Source organism: Indicator indicator, chromosome 33 (assembly GCF_027791375.1).
Source record: "Indicator indicator isolate 239-I01 chromosome 33, UM_Iind_1.1, whole genome shotgun sequence".
NCBI classification, from domain to species: Eukaryota; Metazoa; Chordata; class Aves; order Piciformes; family Indicatoridae; genus Indicator; species Indicator indicator.
In genome coordinates this window covers 6,330,777-6,349,865 of record NC_072042.1, presented here as the reverse complement: position 1 = coordinate 6,349,865, position 19,089 = coordinate 6,330,777, and the positions used below count along the sequence as shown (strand labels likewise).

Sequence of the window (19,089 nt, the reverse complement as noted above, 5' to 3'; positions counted from 1 at the left end):
TCATTACCCTTCAAAATCTTTTAATCAGCCTGAGCTTTATACCTCCCATTACTTCTTTGCAATTCCTGGAGCAGATGAAGACAGCTTCCCAAGCCTCCCCAGGGATGGGGCTGTCCTGGTTGGAGGGGAAGAGGATGGGAGTGTGGCTGGAAGGGGCCACCTCTTGCTGACTGAACACCAGGCATTGGTTTTGTCCTAATCCAATTCCACCCTGAGTCTATTGAGTGAGCAACAAGCAAATGGTTTGGAGACAGGCAAGAGGCATGCACAGCCAAATCCACTTAGCAGGGCTGGGAACACAGATCTATGGTGCTCCAGGGCCTTCTCCCAACCTCCAACTTGCACAGGGCTGTAGCCAGACAAATTGTTGCTCCCTGGGGGTTTGGCTCTCTCCAGCCAGCAGTGCAGGGCAGGGCTCGGAGGAGCATCGCCCACGGCGCAGAGGTCACTTCGGAAACAGACCTGCAGCATGGCAGGGGTGGGGGCTGGGCTGGGGGTTTTTGGGGGGTTAAATAGCTTCTGGAGAGAAGCCCCAGGCACTGCTTCCCTTTGAGAATTCAGACCATTGCTGTCAGTTCAAGTGCAAAACTTTATCATAGAAGTCTTTGGGTTCAGAAAGGGTCAATGCCCACGGGGAGCAGGCAGCCAGGACCCGCAGGGCTGAGTGACAGCTGTGAGAGTGCCACAGACAGTCAAAACAAAAGCAAGAGCTCTGCTGCCTCCTGCTTCTAACACTGTTGGCAGCTGCTGCAGGCCTCCTCCCCCTGCCCAGGCAGGTGAGCTGTTGTTCAAGGAGCAGTGGATTAGTAACAGTTGTGCTTCGCCATTGCTGCCTGAGCCTGCAGAGCTTTGTCTGGGGAATACACAGAGAGGCTTTGGTGTTGCATAGGTTGATTTCAGAGGGGAACAGGCACTGCTTGAAGGTTCTTCTGTGGTCTGCTGCCACATAATACTGTAGATGTCCCACACACCTCCCACTGATAAATGTAAACTGTGAATAAATATTGCTGGAGAGCATCTTGTGGTGTAGGTAAGAGCAAGGTACAAAAAGAGTCTGCAGTAGGTTGCTAAAGCTTTGGTTTAAACGAGGCTGCAACATCATGTGCCTTGGTGAAGAGCCCTCAGGAGAGTCCCTTGAGTACAGCACCCAGAACAGCATGACCCAGTCCATAGTATTTTTTTTTTCTGGTGGTGATTCTGTTGTCAGCTCCTGGGTTGAGCTCAGAACATGAAGAGCTCCTCCTGCTCGCATGCGCCGGCATCGATCTTGTTCCAGTCGACAGGTGAGAGAGTTTCTGCACTCTGGATGTCCTGAGCTGTCAGTCCTGTGTCGAGGACATGAGGGTTTGTCCTTGACTGAGCCAACCTGAGAGGTGAAGGGAAGAGCAGGAATCAGAAGACAACAAATCTCTGTGTGTGTGTGCAGCTTAGAGCCTGGATGCATCCCTGCTGCCCAGCGCCGGCCGCAGCTCCACGTCCCCACAGCCTCCCGAGGAAGGGAATGATTCAGCGAGGGCAGAGCTGGCACAGCAGGTCTGCAGCTCGTGGGGCGGGTGGCAGCTTTGCTGCTGGTTTATCCCAACACTTCCCTTTCAGGCATCAGGGAATTTACAGCCTGGGCACCTCATCCATTTGTGGCCTGGTGGAGCGCTGCTGTTTTCCTCCCCCCAGGTCTGGCTGGTGGGGGATCAGTAGCTGAGATCTCCTCTCTGCTGGCCAAAGGAGCAGCCTGGGAGCAGTGAATCACTTTCCATGGTGCTGTGTCTGGACCTGGAGCAAGCAACTTATGCCTGCTGCCCACCCCACGTTCCCCAGCCCAACCACTGAACTGCTGGGGGTAAGGCCCAGCAGGACTCAGATGATGCCTCCCAGCCCACCCCAGGTGCTCACCACAGACACCCCAGGGGCTGCCCAAAGCCTGACCAGCCCCAGTCTGGCTGCTGTGCTGTTAAACACCTCTGGTTCAAAGGCAGCTCTGCAGCAGGGCTCCCAGAGGCCACAGGGTAGCTCCCACAGCTGGTGTCTCACCCAGGGCAGGCAGAGTGCTGGGGGGAGCCTTGGGTTAAAACCAGCCACAAGCAGGGGGGGTAATAAGGAAGAAAAATATCCAGGGATGCTGGCTGGGGCAGGGAGACTTTGGGAAGCATCCACCTCACTGCAGGAGCAGGCCAAAGACTGAGTCACCAGGAGGCCAAGGCTGAGCTGACAGCTGAGCACCCAGCAGCGCAGAACAAAAGGCTGCAACCAACAACATCTGCTGCAGGTAAAGAGGGCAAGGAACAGAGGGGAGGCAAACAGAGCCACAGCCAGGCTGCAGTTCAAGCAGCCCAGAGCCACAGCTCCTCTCCTGGACCAGGACTCAGGGCAGGGCTGCCATGGGAGGGGAAGCTGCAAATCACTCCTGAGAGCCAAACAAGACACCAAGGTCTCTCCCCTTAGGGCTGAGGGTGCAGGTTTTGTACTTCCCTGCTGAGGTGACAGCGTTGGGCTCAGCCCTGCTGCTGCCTGACTCCCTCTTTCAGCACCTCCCAGCTGGAGGAGGAGGAAGCTGCTGCCTGCAGTATCTGCACCTAAGGCAGCTCTTTGCCCAAACTGGGGCCTCCCTGTGGTGGCTTCATGCTGTGATGGGACCCTCATAAATTCAAGCATCCTCATCACCCCCCACAGGGAGCTGCCTGTATGAGGGCAGACAGGAAAGAGCAGCTGAAAGCAGACAGATTTGTTTACCCCTGCTGGATGGCTTGGCAGGGACCTGCAGGGCAGCTCTTGGTTTGGATCAGGAAGGGAACTAAGCCACCTGGGGCTGCAGCTACAAACTCTGAAGGTGCTCAGATGCATGGACCCCAAACTGGTGCACCAGAGCCACCCTCCTGCAACCAGCTGTGCCAAGGCCTGGTGGGGCAGGGAGGATGCCCTCAGCAGGTGCTGTTGATTTGGAGGCAGATGGGAACCAACTCCTAGGATTAGTCCAAACCTCACAGAGAGATGAGGAAAAGTAAATTCCCCTTCCCCCCAGTACCAGCAGTTGGGAGCAGCATCACTGCAGCTAGCATGGGGCAGGGGGCTGGAAATGAACAGCCTCAGACTGCCTGGACAAGGGGGAGAGGACACAGCAACTGCTTGGGGAATGCAATTCCCTATCGCATGAGAGCCTCCCCCCACCCTTAAAAGGTTGTCAAAATATTTGGCTTATCAGGCAGCCTCAGAGCCTATCTTTCAATTAAGAGCTGAGGCACTGCTGGGGCAGCTGCTGAGGTCAGATCAGATTAGGAGCATTATTAAAAGCCAGTCCCCAGTCAAGTCTGCTGGGCTGGTCCCCAGTGGCATGAACTTGTAAAGGGAGTTATTAGAATTACCTTGAAAATGCCTCATCCAGGCCATCATCCATTTCCTTTGTGAGGAGATAAAAAGAGAGAGAAGGAGTTGCTAAGAGAAGGCACAGAAGTGTGGTTAGAGATCCAGCCCCATGCTCAGCACAGCAGACAGAAACCTCTCTGCTGGGGGCTGAGAGCCAAGAGCAACAATCCCCTGGGCCACCTGCCCCCTCCCAGCCCCCTGCCCCCTCCCAGGTCTCATTTCAGTCCCTGCACAAGCCCCAGGGCACCCCAGGAGATGGTTTAGTGGCCATGGTGGTGCTGGGTTGATGCTCTGAGCTGTAACTCTGGGTGGTGCAGGCAGATCCTGGGGCTCAGGACAGGGGTGCTGTGCTCCCCTTGCAGCCCAGAGGCTTGGATCTTTCCCATCATCTCCAAACCAGGCTGATTCTGCCTGGCCTGGATCTAACCTGGCACACATCTGGGGTTCACCACAGCTTTTCCAGCCCTCAGGTGTGAGTGGTACCTGCTGCAGGCTCCTGCTAAGAGCAGGGACCTGGACAGAGCCTGGCAGGATGCTCCAAGCATCCCTTGGGTCCTTTCTGGATCAGGAAGGCAGAAAGCAGCTCCAGATGAGCACAGAGGGACCTGCACTGCTTGGATCCTCTGATCTGCTCTGAAGGCTTCCCAGGACAAGCATCTGAGCTGCCTGGGGGAGAAAGGTTCCCTGTGTGGAAGCTGGGCTCTGTGTGAGGGCTCTGCCATGGGCAGCCCTGACTGATGCCAACCTCCTGGGCTGCACTGAGAGGCTTAATGCACCTTGTGAAGTATGAGAACTCTGCAAGGAGGCAGGGATGAGCCTCGGGGATTTGCTGTGACTTAGAGCTGATCTTCAGATTTACCCTGAAAAGCCTCAGGCTCAGACCCAGCAGACTCTAAGAACTAAGCTGCAGGCAAGGGCCTTGGTCAGCCAGGGCTCCAAAACCCAGCAGGCTGTGAGCTCCCAGGCAGGACATGTGGCAGGCATGAGGTCCTAGGTCTAGTGGAGCACCAAGGTCAGCCCCAGCCTGGTTTGTGATGGCCATGGAGGAGGCTCCCTGCTGGATTCTCTCCATGGCCCAGGTCCTGGTTTTTCAGCTGGTGGCCCAAGGAACAATTTAAGCCAAAGGACTTTAGAGAAGCCCTCCATGGGCACCTGCTCCTCCCCAGCCCTGTCCTCCAGACCCTTCACCAGCTCTGCTGCCTTCTCTGGACCTACTCAAGCAACAAAATGTCCTTCTGGCAACCCTGAGTGTTCCCCTGAGCTCTCAGGGAGGTTTTTGTCTAAAGAAAGTCCCCTGTGGTGGGACCCTAACCCCAAACCACCCCTCCCCAGCTCAGCAGATGGCACAGAGCCCTGGGCACACACTCACCCACACCAGGTTGTTGTTGACAGAGGAGCTGGGTCCATACATGCTGTTATCCAGGGGTGGGGACCCTGTGCAGCTGGGCAGGGGAGACCTGGCAGCATCCTCTAAATCCAGCAAGTTCCCTGTGGCTGCTGCTGGGGACAGAGTGGAGAGAGGATGAGGCTGGAAATGGAGCTCAGAGGCAACCATAATGGCTTCCCCTCGAGAGGGGAACCAAAGGGCTGCACCAAATTCCCTCAGGACAGCCTCACATTCCAGGCTGCAGGAGCTGTGTTTGTGCCAGCAGGGCCTGAGCCCCTCCTGGTGCTCAGATCAGGCAGCTGAGACCCTCCCCACAGGGCTGCAGGGGAGGATCAGCCAGCTCAGCCCTCCAGCAGCCAGCAGGGCAGGCTCCTGGGTACCATTTTCCAGTCAGGATCAGGCCCAGGCCAAGCTGGCAGATCCCAGCCCCAGGGCTTCACAGCCCAGGGAGGGGACAGAGCCTGGGACATGTCCTCAGGGCTGGAGCCCAAGGCATGGCTGCAGCAGCAGCAGAGATCCATCAGCAGTGCCCAGGGCAAATCCTGCCCTGGGGGCAGAGCAGCTTAGAGCCTGGGGGCTGCTGGACCCCCCCAGGCTGGGCTGCTGCAGGCAAGGCTCAAAGCCTGCTCAGCCCCTGCAGCAAGGCTGGATGCAGAGCACAGCAGCCCCAGGCAGGGGCTGGAGCCCATTCCCGCCCCCTGGCAGCCCTGGCCCTGCCTTCCCCTGCTGTGCCACCCTTTGTGACAGATTCCTGCAGCCCTGGGCCTGCCCAGGAAGGACTGAGCTGTGCCAGCCTGGATGCCAGCCCAGATGCCAGCCCAGTCTGATGCTGTTTTCCTCTGTGCCAAATCCTCTTATCCCCATGGCCAGCATGGAAGAGGCCTTAGCCTCTGGTCCCACTTCTCCCTGGCTACACATCTTGGGGCTGAGCGGCAGCAGAGGACCCCAGCCAGGCACTGAGTCATGGGGGGGTTACAATTGATCTTTTTTTACTTTCAGGCTCCTCTCCCTCCTCAGGGAAGCTGGGGCAGAGTGGCTCCTGGGTGTCCTCCTCCTTCAGCTGATGGGGTGGGAAATGCTTTGGGTTCAAGACAAACCCCAAAACCAACAGGAGAGGTGGGGAGGGTCCACACTAAGCTCCTAAGGACATTTTGAACCCCAGTTTGCCTGGGGGGGGCAGGAGCAAACAGACCTGGGGTGGCAGCAGCTGTGCAGGAGGGGATGCAGGAGAGGATTAGGGATAGGGTAGAAGGACTCAGCAGGCAGCAAGTGCTCTGCTGAGGGAGACAGACAGAGTTTGCTCCTTGCTGGTCTCTCCCAGCAGCCTGTCCCCTCCCCACAGCCCCCCAGGTGTTTCCCCACCCCCAGCCTGAAGCACTGCTCTGCTGTGGGTGACTTACTTGCATCAGGGTGGGCAGGGGCCTCCGAGCTGGGGCTGCTCATCCCTTCCCCTTCCAAGATGGACCTCTCCCTTTTCTCCTTCTCTGCAAAAGGAGATTTGGTCACTGCCTGCACAGCACTTCCCATGAGCTTTCAAGAAGGAGGGACCTAGGAGAGGCCACCAGGTCTCCTCTGCCCACAGCAGGCCAGGCTCTGGCTGCATTTTGTATCTGGTGGGAGGTGAAAACACAAACCCCAAAGGCATCAGAGCTGTGAGGGGCTCCAGGAAAGCACCAAGGTCCCTCACACCCAACCTGCCAGGAGGGAGTGCAGCCAAAGTCTGGTTGGATTTACAAAGCTGTTGATGGAAGCCTGGAAGATGCCTTCAGTCACACCAGAGACTGCACCAACCTCAGCAGCAGCCTGGGAATGGGGAGGGGGAAAGGCTCTTGAAAGCTGGGAAAAAACCCAAATGATCCCTTGGACTTTGGATGAAGAGTGGGAAGAGCAGGAAAAAAAACAACACCTCACCTTCCTTGGCTGCTTGCCACAGCTCAAAGGCAATTTTGAAGGCCTGGGCTACAGTGAGGGTCACTGCCTGTGCCTGCAAAGAGAGCAGGGAGGCAGCAAGTCAAGAGATGGCTCCTGGTGGGCACTGAAACCATCTGGAGGCTCTGCCCCGCAGATTCCTGGATCCAGCCAGTCCTCTGCCCCACAGATTCCTGGATCCAGCCAGTCCTCTGCCCCACAGATTCCTGGATCCAGCCAGTCCTCGGCCCCACAGATTCCTGGATCCTGCTCCCCACACTCCCTGCCTGCCCAGGCGCTGATGGAGGCAGAGAATTGCTCCATGCAGAACTCAGCTGGTGGCAGGCAAAGGGCAGATGGAGGAGGCAGGGCTGTGGCTGCTGTGCTGATGGATGGGGAGGGAAGGGCTGCTCCTGAGCACATGGTGCAGCTCTTCCTGCACCTCACACCTAGGCTGGGGCTGAACCAGCACTGCATGTCCCCAGGCTTGTCCTTGCAGCTCCCTGAGTCACAGACTCATTAAGGCTGCCAAGAACTCAAAGCTCATTGAGCCCAGCTGCAACCCACCCCCACCAGGGCCACCAAGCCATGGCCCCAGGTGCCATGGCCACATCCTTCCTGAACACCTCCAGGCATGGGGACTCCACCACCTCCCTGGGCAGCCTGTGCCATCCCTGACCACTCCTGCAGCAAGGAAATTGTTCCTAATCTCCAACCCAAACCTCATCTGGCACAACTTGAGGCCATTTCCTCTTGTCCTGCCACAGTACCAGAGAGAAGAGCCCAACCCCCACCTGTCTCCAGCCTCCTTCCAGGGAGTTGTAAAGAGCCAGAAGGTCTTCCCTCAGCATCCCCTTCTCCAGACTGAACACTCCCAGCTCCCTCAGCTGCTCCTCACAGGATATGCTCTCCAGACCCTTCCCCAGCCTCACAGGGATGTGACTCTGGGCTCCAGGACTGTGCTGCACCCACTGCAGAGCATCACCCACCAGAACCACCAACAGCTCAAAGGCCTGGGGCTGAACCCTGGCCCACACTGTGCTGGGGAGGGATGCACAGAGCCATGGTCCAGCCCTCACTGGCACCACCATCACCAGGAGCTCAAGGATGCTCCAAGAGCAGCAGGGTAAACCACCATGGCCTGCAGTGCTGTAAGGCAAGAAGCAACCTTAGAAGCAGGATGAGAGAGACCCCAGGGTGCTCCCATGGCCTCCCTGGTGGCTGAGCCCAACAGCCAAGGCTGCAGCAGGAGCAGGGACACTTCCCCTTCAGTCCTACCTCCCCCTTCCCACCATTCCTCCCCAAGCTGAGACCTTCAGCAGCATCAAGAACACCTTCCCCACACCTTGAGCAGCCTGAGCTGCTGGAGCTGCATCAGCAGTGACACAAATGCCACCTCCCTCAGGAGGAGACAGAGCTCAGGGAGCAGGTTAGGAGCCAGGAGCTAAGGAGCAGCAGCTCTGCAGGCACTGCCTGGCTTTACCAACTCACAAACTAAACAAACCCTCCCCAGGCAGCTCAGAGATGGCGGGGTGGGGAGGGGGGAGCATGGGTGTCCCCCAAAGCCAGGTTCTCCTGCATGGAGAGCCAGTAAAGTGAGACCAATGGAGGCTGGAAGCAGAAGAGCTCAGAGGAACTCCCTGGGAGCTGTTTACAGCTGGGAGGGAAGCACAAAGGCTTCATGAGGAGGACTTAACTGTGGCAATTAAGGCTGAAGCTGCTCACAGCTGTTTGCAATTCCAACTGTCACCTCTGAATCGAGGTTGATAGACCCAACCAGCACTGAGAATCAGCCCTGAGCTAAAAACAGCCACCAAGCACACAGCCAGGGCTGGCTGGGAGCTGTGGCCCAGGCAGGACCCTGCCCGGGGAGCAGGGCACCACCTGTGCAGCACAGGAATTCCTGCCCCTTCCAGACAGGGAAAATGATCCAAGGGCTGGAGGCTGGGGGAGTTGGGCTTGCTCAGCCTGGGGAAGAGAAGGCTGCAGGGAGACCTTGGAGCTGCCTTTCAGGATTTGAAAGGAGGCCACAAGAAGGCTGGGCAGGGGCAGGGCAGTGCCCATGGGCAGGTGCTGAGGGCAGCAGGGGGGGTGGGTTCTTTCCCACAGCCACTCCCAGGGTCCCCCCCTTCACTCTGACTAGGGGCAGAGCTCTTCTCTCAGCAGTGCAGCCCCCCTCTGCTGCCACATCCCCCTTCCCTCCTCTGGACTGACCATTTTCCTTTTGGTACAGAGGAAGGCATGGCACTCCAGGTTCTCATTGAGCTGGTTCTGGGCAATGTAGGCAAAGACTTTATCGTGGTTCTTGTCTGCTGTGCAGTAGGATATCCTGAAAGACACAAGGAGAATTCTTGTCCTGGGCCCTGCACACCAGGGGAGCTCAACCAACCTCTCCTCTGACTGCCAGCGAGTGCCAGCCCCACGGCTTCCACCTCCAGGGCCAAGCAGGGATGGCAGAAGGGGCACAGGAGCACTGCCAGGCTTCAGTGCAACTCCTTCCCAAAGCAGAGGAGTTGGTGCCACTGGCCTGAGGGTAAGAGAAGCCCAAAGCAACTCCTGCAGCCAGGGGTGGACCTTGTGCATCACAGGCAGAGACAGGAGAGGAGAGAAGAGGAAGTGCTGCAGGTTAGAGGAGGTAAAGGCGGCAGTGTGCCAGCCTGGGGCTGCCTGCCAAGAGCTCTGCCTTCAGAAGAGAGCCTTGGGAGGCCTTCCTTGGAGGAGAAGCTTGGAAGGAGAAGAACTTTTTCTCAGCCTATGATACAAACAGACGCCAGACCCCATCCCCCACACGGACCCCAGACCCCATCCCCCACACGGACCCCAGACCCCATCGCTCACACGGAGCCCAGACCCCATCACACACACACGGACCCCAGACCCCATCACACACACACGGACCCCAGACCCCATCACACACACACGGACCCCAGACCCCATCGCTCACACGGAGCCCAGACCCTATCCCCCACATGGACCCCGGACCCCATCACACACGCACGGAGCCCAGACCCCATCACACACACACGGAGCCCAGACCCCATCACACACACGGAGCCCAGACCCCATCACACACACGGAGCCCAGACCCTATCCCCCACATGGACCCCGGACCCCATCACACACGCACGGAGCCCAGACCCCATCACACACGCACGGAGCCCAGACCCCATCACACACACACGGAGCCCGGACCCCATCACACACACACGGAGCCCGGACCCCATCACACACACGGAGCCCAGACCCCATCACACACACACACAGCCCAGACCCCATCACACACACACGGAGCCCAGACCCCATCACACACACACGGAGCCCAGACCCCATCACACACACACGGAGCCCAGACCCCATCACACACACGGACCCCGGACCCCATCACACACACACATGGACCCCGGACCCCATCACACACACGGAGCCCAGACCCCATCACACACACACGGAGCCCAGACCCCATCACACACACACAGCCCAGACCCCATCACACACACACACAGCCCAGACCCCATCACACACACACGGAGCCCAGACCCCATCCCCCACACGGACCCCGGACCCCATCACACACACGGACCCCAGACCCCATCACACACACACACAGCCCAGACCCCATCACACACACACGGAGCCCAGACCCCATCACACACACGGAGCCCAGACCCCATCACCCACACGGAGCCCAGACCCCATCGCTCACACGGAGCCCAGACCCCATCACACACACACGGAGCCCAGACCCCATCACACACACACGGACCCCAGACCCCATCACACACACGGAGCCCAGACCCCATCACACACACGCGGAGCCCAGACCCCATCACACACACACAGCCCAGACCCCATCACACACACGCGGAGCCCAGACCCCATCACACACACGGAGCCCGGACCCCATCACACACACGGAGCCCGGACCCCATCACACACGCACGGAGCCCAGACCCCATCACACACACGGAGCCCGGACCCCATCACACACACGCGGAGCCCAGACCCCATCACACACACGGAGCCCAGACCCCATCACACACACACGGAGCCCAGACCCCATCACACACACGGAGCCCAGACCCCATCACACACACACGGAGCCCAGACCCCATCACACACACACGGAGCCCAGACCCCATCACACACACGGACCCCAGACCCCATCACACACACACGGAGCCCAGACCCCATCACACACACACGGACCCCAGACCCCATCACACACACGGACCCCAGACCCCATCCCCCACGTGGACCCCGGACCCCATCCCCCACGTGGACCCCGGACCCCATCACACACACACGGAGCCCAGACCCCATCACACACACACGGAGCCCAGACCCCATCACACACACACGGAGCCCAGACCCCATCCCCACACTGGAGCCCAGACCCCATCCCCCACGGAGCCCGGACCCCATCACACACACACGGAGCCCAGACCCCATCACACACACACGGAGCCCAGACCCCATCACACACACACGGAGCCCAGACCCCATCACACACAGACCTCAGCCTTTGCCATGATCCTGCTCCCACAGGACTAGCACCTCTGGGTAGCAGCCTCAGAGAATCATTTAGGTAACAAAAGACCTTCAAGATCATCCAGTCCAGCCACTGCCCCTGCTCTGCCATGTCCACCACTAAGCCACATCCCCAAGCACCACATCCATGTGGCTTCTGAACACCTCCAGGAATGGGGACTCCACCACCTTCCTGGGCAGCCTGTGCCAGGGCCTAGAAACCCTTTCAGTGAAGAAATGGTTCCTAATGTGCAGCCTAAACCTCCCCTGGTGCAGCTTCAGGCCCTTCCTCCTTGTTCTATTACTTGTTCCTGGGGAGAAGAGACCAAACCCCCCCAGCTCTGACAACTGCTTAGTCTGAACTGGAGAAAAGCAAGCAGCTGAGTGGCCTGGTGGGAGAGAGTGACCCAATCCAGGGCTCCACACCTCACATTTAGCCATGGGGACAGAGCAGCAGGTGCAGGACTGAAGCAGAGCATGGAGGGTGTAGAGGGAGAAGGTAAGGATGAGATGGAAAGGGCCAGATGCAAGCTGAGCTCTTAGGCCTGCACCTGCCTCCAGCCTCTTGCCAAAGCCAGAGGAGCAGATGTGGATAACCTATCCTCACCTGCCTGAGGAGCAGCCAGGGCAGAGGGGAAGCAGCTGAGGAGCACCCAGAGCAGAGGAGGAGCAGCTGAGGAGCACCCAGAGCAGAGGAGGAGCAGCTGAGGAGCACCCAGAGCAGAGGAGGAGCAGCTGAGGAGCACCCAGAGCAGAGGAGGAGCAGCTGAGGAGCACCCAGAGCAGAGGAGGAGCAGCTGAGGAGCAGGTGAGGAGCATCCTGAGGCAGAGAAGGAGCAGGTGAGGAGCAGGTGAGGAGCAGGTGAGGAGCATGCTGAGGCAGGTGAGGAGCAGCTGAGGAGCAGCTGAGGCAGGTGAGGAGCAGCTGAGGAGCAGCTGAGGAGCAGCTGAGGCAGGGCCCGTGCACACCTGTATATGGAGACGTTCTCGATCAGCTCCTTGGTTCCGCTGTCGTTCAGCACAATCCCCCTGGGAGAGACTTTCAGAGTCACTTTCTGCAGTTTCTTTCCACTTGCTTTAGCCTTTGGGAGGGGAAGAGGGAGGGGGAAGTGACAGGCTCTTAACAGAGACATCCAAAGGCAGGCTGAGCAGGGCTGGGGCTCCAGACACGCTACCCAAGTGGCCTATTAATAGCCCTTGTAAGTACTACAGACTGAATTTACCAGGGGGAGGGACAAGGCAGGCACCTGTTGAAACTTTTCCTTCCCTGAGGCAGTGATTTCTGCTGGCATTAACGAGGCAAGGACCTGCACCAGCCACCCCACACCCTGCAGAGGTATTGCCAGCCCAGCACCTCCAGCAGGGTTTCCCTGTGGACGTTCTCTGCACCAAGCAGCAGCTGCTCTGGCCAAGCCCTGCAAGCACTCTGGGGAAACCCTGGGGAGTTTTCCCCTCTGGGCCAGCTCTGGAGCAGAGGGGACACCAGCATCAGCAAGAGAACAAGGTGGTCCTGCAGGGTGTGGGCTCCTGAGCAGTTGGCTTCAAGCCCCCTTGCCAAACCTTGCTTGAGAGGCAAAGTGTTCCCCACACCCAGCTCAAAAACCACCCAGGCTTTAAGAGCCACTTTGATTCCCTGGTTTTGTGCTCTCAGCCTTTGGGTTGCACTCAGCTCACTGCCCGACTTCTCTCCAGAAACCCAACCCACAGCTGCAGCCCTGGCTCCTCAGCCCTGCTCCCTGGGGACCTCCCTTGAGCCATGCCCAGCCCATGGCCTCGGCCCTGGGGCTTTTGTTTAAAGGCTCCATTCTCAATCAGCCAGACCTGAAGGGCTGTGCCAGCAGCACCTGCCCAGCTCAGCAGATGCCAGGGAAGGACCCCAGCACAATTCAGGACCCCACAGGCTTTTATGACAGTGAACTCCACAGCTGGGTCTCTGCCTCATTCAGCTTTAGAGGGGCTCAAAGAAGCTTCATTTTCCTTGGAGCCTGGTGAGCAAGGGGCTCCAGGGAGGCTTGGTGCTGGAGGATGGCTGAAAATTGCTCCCTCCAGCCTCAAGGTGCCAGTGAAGGGTGGCTGGGAATCAGAGCAAGCTCTCCTGCTCCCTTCCCTTCTTCACCCTCCAAGTCCCAGGAAGGGGAACCCGGGACATGCCAGCTCTTGGCCATGTGCTGGCTGCCCTCCAAACGTTGCCCCTGCCTTGCAAGAGGACAGACAGCCCTGGGGAAGGCTGATTTCAGCAGGGCAGAGGCTTCTTCTACACCCAAGGTCACCCAAGCTTATCAAGGGGAGCCAGAGCTCAGAGGCTCAACAGCAGCTTCCCACAGGCTGGGGCTGGCCCCAAGGGCTTCCCAGTGCTGCTGTCTGCATTTCCAGCTCCACTCTTAGACCCCTGGGAAGGGCTGGACCTGCCATCCCGACCACCCCCAGCCTGCCTGCAGACCTGTGGCATTTGGAACTCTCCCCAGGGACAGACTTGGAGCAGCAGGAGCTGGGCCCAGCCCCAGCAGGGACACTCACGGTGGCCACGATCCTCTTGACAGCAGCTGCAGAGAGCTCCTCTCCCTTGGGCTGCTCCACCAGGGTCATGCCCATGTACTTGAGGCTGAAGAGCATCCCCTCCAGCAGTGTCTCACGGGTGTCAGTCCAGTTCTCTGGCAGCTCTAGAGAGACAATGAAGAGGCTCTTGCATGCCCAGGCACACAGGGATACCCCCATGGAGCCCTGAGGGAGGCTTTGGCTGCCAGCTGGGCATGGGTTCAGCTGCTGCCTGGATTCCTGCGCCCTGGGGCTGGGAGCTCACAGTGCTGCCAGGGCTTTAAGGTGCTGGGAGGAGGAGATGGGGCAGAGACCTGGCTGCAGGAGGAGATGACAGCATGCTGCAGCCACACAGCCACCACAAGGTGTTCATGGAGCTCTTTGCAGCTCTTCAAGGCAGCAAAACCAAACCCTCACATTCTTCACCAGAGCCACAGCACAGGGCAGTGATCCTCTGAGATCCAGCAGCTCCTCAGGTTTGATTCTGAGTGCCCCAAACTCACACCACAACCAAGGGGATCCCTGAGCATCAGCACTGGGGAGGGCTCAGAGCTGGCCCACTCCTGGCAATGACCTTACCCAGTGCTAACCATCCCCTGCCTGCAGAGGCTAAGCAGGGATTTGCTGCCAGCTAAGCCCAGGCACAGCCAGAGGGATCTGGGTGATGTGCTGCAATTTGCTAATTCAGGCCCCAACAGCCCAGAGGAGCCCAGCATGTGCTCTTCACCCTCTCCTCAGTGAGATGTCATCTCCCTTCTCCCCTGGAAATCACCAAGGAGGCCACCAGCCTCTTCCCTGATGTGCTGGGAGGGTGAGAAGAATGATCCTAACTACAAAGAGAAGTTTTAGGACCAGCCTCAAGGTCAGGTGGGTTTGTTAAGGCTGAAATTGCACTGCAGGAGCTGACTTCTAGACAAGAGGCCACCTGAGACCTGCAGCTGTTGTGTTTGAGAAAGGTCCTGCTTTGAGCAGCCTTGGGGAGCAGTGGGGCTCCCAGAAGAGCCTCCACTTGTCACAGACAGAACAGGTCCCTGCAGGCTTCTCTGCCCCGTGCTCAGCCTCCTCTCACCTCCAGGCAGCGAGGCCAAACTCTGCAGGTCCCTGTGAGCAACCTGCAGCTCCCAGATGGCTGGGATGTGGGGACACAGGGAGGTAACCCCCAGTGACTCAGCCTCCCAGCCCAGGCAAGATGGGAGATAAGCCACAATCCCAGCACCACTCCCAGAGCCGGGCGTGGGTGCCGAGCACTGAGCCACCCTGGCACTGGCTGCAGTCACAGCGATGGCAGCTGGGCAGGAGCAGCCTGGAGGGGAGACAGCCAAGGGCCTGCAGGAGGGCAGGGGCTCTGAGCCTGGCACTCAGATCCCAGACTTGCAGAGGGAAAGCAAAAAACAAGGACAGGCAGCACGCTGCAGTTACCTCATGTCCCAGCCAGAAACAGCCAAACCCCTGGGGCTGCCCTCCCACCCTTGGCAGCTGGAGCCAGGGGACCACCCCAGGGTGGAGGGTGGGTGATGGGTGGGCAGCTGCCTGCTCACACTCCCTGCCTTGGGTCCTGTATCCTGTGCAGGGCAGCTCAGGGGCTCACCAAGGACAGGGACCCTCTGAGCACCCTGCTCTGCCTGGGATGGTGCCAGCTGCAGTGGGTACTGGGCACCCACAGCTCACTCTGGCCTGGGACAGAAGCAGGAGTGGTTTACATGTAGCCACTGAAGTGCTTTCAGAGAGGAAGGAGCAGAGACAGACAGACAGCCAGCTACTCCTCATGCACCTCTCACCACCACCTCACACCTACCCAAACCTCTGCACCCAGGCTGTGTCTGCCCCGCGGGTGGTAGCAATGCCCCACCCAGCAGAGGGCACGGGGGCAGCATGCAAGGTCACCCCCAGGGCAGCCTCTGGGTGAGCCCAGGGGCTTGAGAGGCCTATCTTGGATATGTCCCACAGGGCAGCACCCCACATCTGCCACACAGCTCCCTGAGGTGCCCCCCAGCCTGCTGCCCACCCAATAAACCCAGCAAAGGTGTGACGAGGCCAGGTCAATCCCATCGGATTAGGAAGATCAACTCTGAGTCACCTGTGGGTGACAGGGGGGGCAGAGAGGGCAAGGCACCCCCCTCCTGTGCCTGGGGAGGGGGATGGTGCAGGGCAGGGGTCAGTGAGGTTTGGCCCCCCCTGCGCTGATCACAGCAGGAGGATGCCTGGCAGGGACCAGCTGGCCACTTGCCAGGGGACCATCGATCCTGTGCCACAGCCAGGAGGGGGGAAAGCAGAAAGCAGCCACTGGGCTCCAGCTTACCCTAAACTGGGGCACGGTGAGAGCCTCCCACCCACCCACCCAGGGATGGGAACAACCCAGCCACCCTGCCTCACTGCTGAGGGGGAAAGGGTGCAGGGGAAGGGAGTAAAGTGGGGGGCAAAAAGGGGTGGGTGTGAAAAAAGGGCTATGAGAGGAGTAAAGCAGAAAAGGAGGAGAGAGTGGAAAAACTGGGGGTGGGGGAGAGGACAGGGTGAAAAGGGAGTGCAGAAGGGAGGAAAGGGAAGCTGAAAGCGGGAGAAAAGTTGGTGCAGGCGGGTGAGAAGCGGGATAAAACTGGGAAGGAAGGGGGGAAGTGGGACAAGTGGGTGCAGGGGGTATAAAGTGAGATAAAGTTTGGAAGAGAGAAGGGGGGGGTGTGAAACAAGGGGGTGAGAAGCAAAATAAAGCCGGGACGGAAGGAGGGGGTGCGGGACAAGGGGGTGCAGGGGGGTGAGAAGCGGAATAAAGTTGGGAAGGAAGGAGGGGGGTGCAGGACAAGGGGATGAGGAGCGGGATATAGCTGGAAGGAAAAATGGAGGGTGCGGGACGAGGGGGTGCAGGGGGGTGAGAAGCAGGATAAGGCCTGGAAGGGAGAGGGAGGGATGTGGGACAAGGGGGTGCAGGGGGGTGAGCAGCAGGATAAAGTTGGGAAGGAAGCGGGAGGGATGTGGGACAAGGGGGTGCAGGGGGGTGAGCAGCAGGATAAAGTTGGGAAGGAAGCAGGGGGAATGCAGAACAAGGGGGGGCAGGGGGTTAAGGAGAGAGGAGGAAGAAGCGCTGCAGGGGGAGGGGAAGCGGGGCAGGGGGGTCGGGGGTCTCACTCTTGTGTCTGCCGCCGCCCCAGGAGGGTTTGTGGACGCTGGGGCTCCGCAGCAGGGCGCGACCCGCCGACTTCAGCGCGTCCATCCCGACCCCGGCTCCGGCCCCGCCGCAAAACTTTCCTGCGGCGCCAGCGCTGACCGCGTCCGGGGGCGCGGCCCGTATGCAAATCGAGACGGTGACGTCACGTCGGGGACGCCCCACACGGCCACGCCTCTCAGCCACGCCCTCCCACCGCGGCGGGGCTCCGGGAAGCAGGCACAGCCCCGAGATGGGGGTGTCCCCAAACGGGACAGCCAGCTGCAGGTGACACCACTGAGGGCTGCATCCATCCAGAGGGAGCTGGAGAAGGGGGACCAGGAGCTCGGGGGTTTTCCAATCGAAATTCCATCATTCCATGATACTGTGAGCTCCCAGGGGAGGTCCAGGTTGGATATTAGGAAAAATGTATTCACTGAAAGGGTCACCAGGCACTGGCACAGGCTGCCCAGGGAGGTGGTGGAGTCACCACCTGGAGGGGTTTAAAGGACTTTTGGATGAGGAGCTGAGGGCCATGGTCTCAGGGAGGTGTACAGGGAGGTGCTAGGTTATGGTTGGACTCGATGGTCTTAAGGACTTTGCCAACCAGGAGGTTCTATGAGAACCTTGTGAGGTTCTACAAGGCCAACTGCAAGGTCCTGAACACGGGCTGGGACCTCCAGCCTGGATGGATGGACACAGCCCTGCAGAGAACAACTTGGGGGTGCTGGGGGGGTGAAGAGCTGGACATGAGCCAGCACCATACACACTCAGTCCAGAGCCAACCTGTCCTGGGCTGATCTCTAGCAGTGTGGGCAGCAGGGGCAGGGAGGGGATTGTGCCCCTCTGCTCAGCTCTGCTGAGACTCCCCCTGCAGTGCTGGGGGCAGCTCTGGAGTCCTCAGCACAGACAGGGACCTGTTGGAGCAGGACCAGAGCAACGCTGGGAGCCCTCTGCTGTGAGGTCAGGCTGAGAGATTTGGGGGGAGCACACTCAGGAGACACCAAAACCCTGTTTGCTCCCACCCTGGGACGAGAAAGTGTGAGCTGGGATTTCAGTGCCACCTGTGGTGAAGCTCTGCTGTCCCTCCTTGTCCCCATGGCTGCCAGCATGGTTTAAATTCGGCCCCGACAGAGTTGTCTGGAAGATTAAGGCCCTCAAAAGCTTTCTGAAATTAAAGGGATAATAATGAGGAGGTTAAAGCTCATATTTAGGCTTTGCAGCACAATGCCTCACAAAGCCCATTAGCCACAGGGATGTTTGTGTGATTGGAAAGCCTTTGGCAGCTCCATTTTTAACATCCCCCTGCCGTGGCTGCAGCTGGGAGCCAACCCACAGGAGACACCAAGGAGCTCCTGCTGGGCACTGGGATGGCAGAGGCTGGATTCCCTCCCTCAGGGTGCTGGAAAGGTTGAGCAGAATGTCCCTTCCCCGAGTGCCAGCCTAACCCAGGGCAGTGCCAGCCTAACCCAGGGCAGTGCCAGCCTAACCAAGGGCAGTGCCACCAGCAGCTGCCTGTTAACTGTTTTCTCTCCTGAGGAGCCAGCAGCTCTTTCCACACGGACTCTCCCAAGGCTATTTTCAGCTCTCAGTGAGAACAGAGCACACAAGTTTGCATCTCCAGCCCTGCAGCAGTGGGGGCTGCTCCTCTCCACTGCTTCCAACATCCAGCATCATCTCCTACCCATGATGGCTCCACAGCCACGGGAGCCATCCCCCAGTTTCTCTGGAGCCACCTTTCCAAGGCTCCTGCAGCCCCAGATGGGAGTTCAGTGACAGAGGCACTGTGAGGGTGGATGGTTGTGTGCTGCCTGCTTTGCTTTATAGAATCAGAGGTTAGAATTAAGGCTGAAAAAGACCTCATTGAGTCCAGCTGTCCACCCAACACCACCATGGCCATTAAACCATATCCCAAAACCATGTTTTTTGACTCCACCACCTCCCTGGGCAGCCTGTTCCAACCCCTGACCACTCTTACAGTAGAGAAATTGTTCCTCACGTCCAAACTAAACCTCCCCTAGTGCAACTTGAGGCCATTTCCTCTTGTCCTATCACTTGTGAGACCAATCCCCACCTGGCTCCAGCCTCCTTCCAGGGAGCTGTAGGGAGCCAGAAGGTCTTCCCTCAGCCTCCCCTTCTCCAGACTAAACACCCCCAGGCCCCTCAGCTGCTCCTCACCAGCCCTGTTCTTCAGACCCTTCCCCAGCTTCATTGCCCTTCTCTGGACCTGCTCCAGCTC

The 19,089-nt window shown here is 59.0% G+C and overlaps 1 protein-coding gene across 3 annotated transcripts; it reads right to left on the bottom strand.

Annotated features, from left to right (window-relative positions):
* Window positions 1-517: 517 nt before the first annotated feature.
* Window positions 518-16,919, bottom strand: LDLRAP1 (low density lipoprotein receptor adaptor protein 1). 3 transcript variants are annotated; one of them, XM_054395290.1, is made up of 9 exons: window positions 16,835-16,919; window positions 13,697-13,839; window positions 12,149-12,261; window positions 8,867-8,981; window positions 6,656-6,728; window positions 6,121-6,228; window positions 4,727-4,857; window positions 3,357-3,391; window positions 518-1,366 (listed from the first exon to the last, which is right to left on the bottom strand). In XM_054395290.1, exons 1-9 carry the CDS (start codon window positions 16,917-16,919, stop codon window positions 1,222-1,224), a joined length of 948 nt encoding a protein of 315 aa, XP_054251265.1. In that variant the 3' UTR covers window positions 518-1,221. The 3 variants fall into 3 exon arrangements, with proteins under 3 accessions (XP_054251265.1, XP_054251266.1, XP_054251267.1); XM_054395291.1 differs by having other exon boundaries at window positions 6,145-6,228; XM_054395292.1 differs by having other exon boundaries at window positions 4,727-4,854; window positions 6,145-6,228.
* Between the last annotated feature and the right edge of the window lie 2,170 nt (window positions 16,920-19,089).

What these genes read in the sequence shown, in the direction of transcription:
- LDLRAP1 (XM_054395290.1), bottom strand. Translation starts at nt 16,919, where the DNA reads ATGGACGCGCTGAAGTCGGCGGGTCGCGCCCTGCTGCGGAGCCCCAGC. An exon ending in TCAAGAGGATCGTGGCCACC is followed by an intron (nt 12,262 to 13,696) that starts GTGAGTGTCCCT and finishes CCCCTCCCAAAG; the next exon opens with GCTAAAGCAAGTGGAAAGAA. An exon ending in TCAACAACAACCTGGTGTGG is followed by an intron (nt 3,392 to 4,726) that starts GTGAGTGTGTGC and finishes CTCCTCACAAAG; the next exon opens with GAAATGGATGATGGCCTGGA.